General features: G+C 43.2%; 1 protein-coding gene across 1 annotated transcript; it reads right to left on the bottom strand.

Moving 5' to 3' along the window:
- LOC109948045 lies at positions 236-1,189 on the bottom strand. Its single transcript, XM_020559945.1, has 2 exons — positions 1,054-1,189; positions 236-909 (listed from the first exon to the last, which is right to left on the bottom strand). The coding sequence occupies exons 1-2, from the start codon at positions 1,187-1,189 to the stop codon at positions 236-238; spliced, it is 810 nt and encodes a 269-aa protein (XP_020415534.1).

The raw sequence follows: 3,370 nt of genomic DNA, 5'->3' as shown, positions 1-3,370 counted from the left end.
TGCGCTCTAATTTTTTGCTTAGACCGTCTTTTTGGGTTTTCAATCCAACGAGCCACTTTTTTTTTTTTTGGTGCCGTACACAGTTTAGGCTCATGCAGGCCAGGAGCTGATAGTCACTTCATGCATAGTATCGTTTCAAGAATTTTCCATTGATAGGGCCAATTCTTAAACCATCCTCCACTATAATCTTGTAAGCGCCACTTGTGTATACTTCTTGTACTACGTAGGGCCCATCCTATTTCGAAGTAAACTTGCTTCTGATTTTGTGTGTTGTGATGATAGGTCTACGTAATGCGAGGACGAGATCTCCCACCTGAAAAGATCTGGGGTGTACTTTCTTGTTAAAAGCATTCAAAAGCCGGGCTTGATAACACTCTAAGCGTTGTTGCGCTTCAAGTCTCTTTTCGTCTAGTGTTTCTAACTCTTGGAGACGTAGCTTCGCATTTTCTTCATCAGTCAATCCCTCTTGTATGGCCATCCTCAATAATGGAAGTTGACTTTCTAGAGGCAAGACTGCTTCCACGCCATACACGAGTGAGTATAGTGTAGCCTGAGTAGGCATCTGGTATGTCATCCTATAAGCCCACAACGCTTCATTTATCCTTTCATGCCAATCTTTCTTGGTTCTTCCAACAACTTTCTTCAACAGGCTGCAAAGAGTTTTGTTGAACGCTTCTGCAAGACCGTTGGCTGGTGCATTGTACATTGAAGAGTTGCGTTGTTTGAAACCAAAGTCTTCACGCAATTTATCCATTAACCGATTCGAGAATGGCTTGCCATTATCTATGATGATGTAGCGTGGCACACCATACCGATTAATGATGTTTACCTTGATAAAGCTCACTACATTTTCTTTCTTCACTTCCTTTAGAGGCATAGCTTCCGCCCATTTTGAGAAGTAGTCTGTGGCTGCAAGGATGTAAGAATGACCGTCAGAAGATTTAGGTGCTATTGGTCCCACCACATCAAGACCCCACGCATCAAATGGCCATGAAGTAATTGTAGGATGTAGCGGCTCCGGCGGTTAATGGATAAAGTTGACATGGAATTGACATGCTTGGCATTTCTTCACATAATCCATGTAGTCCTTGACCACAGTCGGCCAATAGTAGCCCATCCTCTTTATTTGGAAATGTAGCTTTGGCCCTGGTTGATGTGCTCCACAAATTCCTGAGTGAGCCTCCTCCATTGCTTTGAATGCATCTTCTTCGTCCAAGCATCTTAGAAATACGCCTTCAAATGAACGACGGTAGAGAATTTCTTTGTAATAAATGAATCGAGGTGCCCGACGTTAGAGAATTTCTGATCGATGTCTTGAATCATCTGGCAGTTTCCCATGCTCAAGATAATCAATTAAAGGTTGTCTCCAGTCGTCAACGTCAATGGACAGTACCAAGATAACGTTGACTCCTTCTTATGATGCCCCAAGCGTTAATGGAACAACCCAACGTTGGCAAACTGGACGATTTATTGCTTCATCTTTTGTCAATGCCAATGTAGCGGCAAGGTTGGCTAAGGCATCTGCCATTTAGTTATCTTTTCTTGGCACATGCTCCAGCGTCACGAAGTCAAACCTTTCTAGTAATTGCGTGGCTAATTGGTGGTATGGAATTGATCATCCTTTCTAACTTCGCAGTGAGTCAACAGTTGGTTGATCACTAACATAGAGTCACCATATACTTCTAAGCTCGATATCTTCATCTCCACGGCCATTTGTAAGCCCATGATCAAAGCTTGGTATTCTGCAACGTTGTTCGAGCAAAGTTCACTTAAGGAGAATGAATAGGGCAATACGTGTCTCTCGGGTGATACGAAGACTACGCCAGCCCCCGCCCCGTCTTTACGAGCCGATCCATAAAAGAACATCATCCAAGCAGGAGAAACGTCAGCGAAGAAGACTTATTCGTCGGGTAAGTCATCTGAAATTTCCCAGTCTGCTGGAATTGGATGATCGGCTAGGAAGTCTGCAACAGCTTGCCCCTTAACCGCCTTTGCTGGAGTGTAGATGATTTCATACTGATTGAGAAGTAACGCCCACTTGGCCAAACGCCCCGTCAAGACTGGTTTTGACATAACGTACCTCACCAGGTCAGCTCGTGCAATTAGATGGACCATGAATGCTTGCATGTAGTGCCTTAACTTTTGGATAGCAAAAACAAGTGCAAGACATGTCTTTTCTATAGGTGTGTAATTTAGTTCGGGACCAGTAAGCGTTCGGCTTAGATAATAGAGTGCTTGCTTTTTGTGTGACTCACTCTTTTGCGCCACAAGGGCTCCAATTGACCTTTCTTGAGCCGCAATATACAATTTGAGTTGTTTGCCTGAAATAGGAGCTCCTAACAGTGGTGAACTCGATAATTACTTCTTTATGCTTTCAAAGGCATTGTGACAAGCTTCATCCCAAACAAATGGAACATCCTTTTTCATAAGGCGACTAAATGGCTGACACCTCCCTGCTAAGTTTGAGATGAATCACCGAATAAATGCTAGGCGTCCTTGTAAACTTTTCAACTCATGCAAATTTCTTGGCTCGAGCATATCTCGGATGGCTTTAATCTTAGTCTGATCTACTTCGATGCCTCGATGTTTAACGATGAAACCAAGGAATTTACCTGACGTGACGCCGAAAGCACACTTCAAAGGGTTCATCTTGAGTTGGTACTTCCGCAATCTGTTAAACACCGTTCTCATATCTTTCAAGTGATCATCTCTTCTTTTTGACTTGATCACCAAGTCATCAACGTAGCACTCGACATTCTTGTGAAGCATGTCACCAAAGATCTTTTGCAATGCACATTGATAGGTCGCACCTGCATTCTTGAGGCCAAATGGCATCACCTTGTAACAGTAAATTCCTTTTGGAGTGCGGAAGGCTGTGAGTTCTTCGTCCTCTAGCGACATTCTTATTTGATTGTATCCAGATGAACCATCCATGAAAGATAAGGCTTCATGACCTGTGGTTGCATCGACCATGAGCTCAATTATGGGCAATGGAAAGTCATCCTTCGGGCAAACCTTGGAAGTCAACACAAATACGAATTTGTCCAGTGATTTTCTTCTTCACTGGAACAAAGTTCGCTATCCACGTCGAGTATTTCACTTCCCTAATAAATTCGGCGGCGATCAACTTGTCAACTTCAGCTTCGATTTGACTTAAGAGCTCTGGACGGAAGCGGTGTTAAGTTTGTTTGATTGGACACATTCCAAGTTTGACTGCAAGGTGGTGAACCGCAACTTTCAGATCGAGGCCTGACATCTCTTTATACGTCCAAGCAAAGACATCTTTATACTCAAGCAACAGCTAATGATATGATTCCTCTTCGCTAGGATTCAAAAGTGCACTAATGAAGATAGGTCTTGGGTCTTCATT

The sequence above is a fragment of the Prunus persica genome, chromosome G3 (assembly GCF_000346465.2).
Source record: "Prunus persica cultivar Lovell chromosome G3, Prunus_persica_NCBIv2, whole genome shotgun sequence".
Classification (NCBI taxonomy): Eukaryota; Viridiplantae; Streptophyta; class Magnoliopsida; order Rosales; family Rosaceae; genus Prunus; species Prunus persica.
Note: the sequence above shows the minus strand (reverse complement) of the source record. Positions and strands in the feature narration are given on the sequence as shown.

Bases quoted from the DNA above. Each gene is read 5' to 3' on its own strand.
- LOC109948045 (XM_020559945.1), bottom strand. From the start codon at position 1,189: ATGGAGGAGGCTCACTCAGGAATTTGTGGAGCACATCAACCAGGGCCA. The intron at 910-1,053 runs GTCAATTCCATG...ACATCCTTGCAG, and splicing joins TGTGAAGAAATGCCAAGCAT to CCACAGACTACTTCTCAAAA.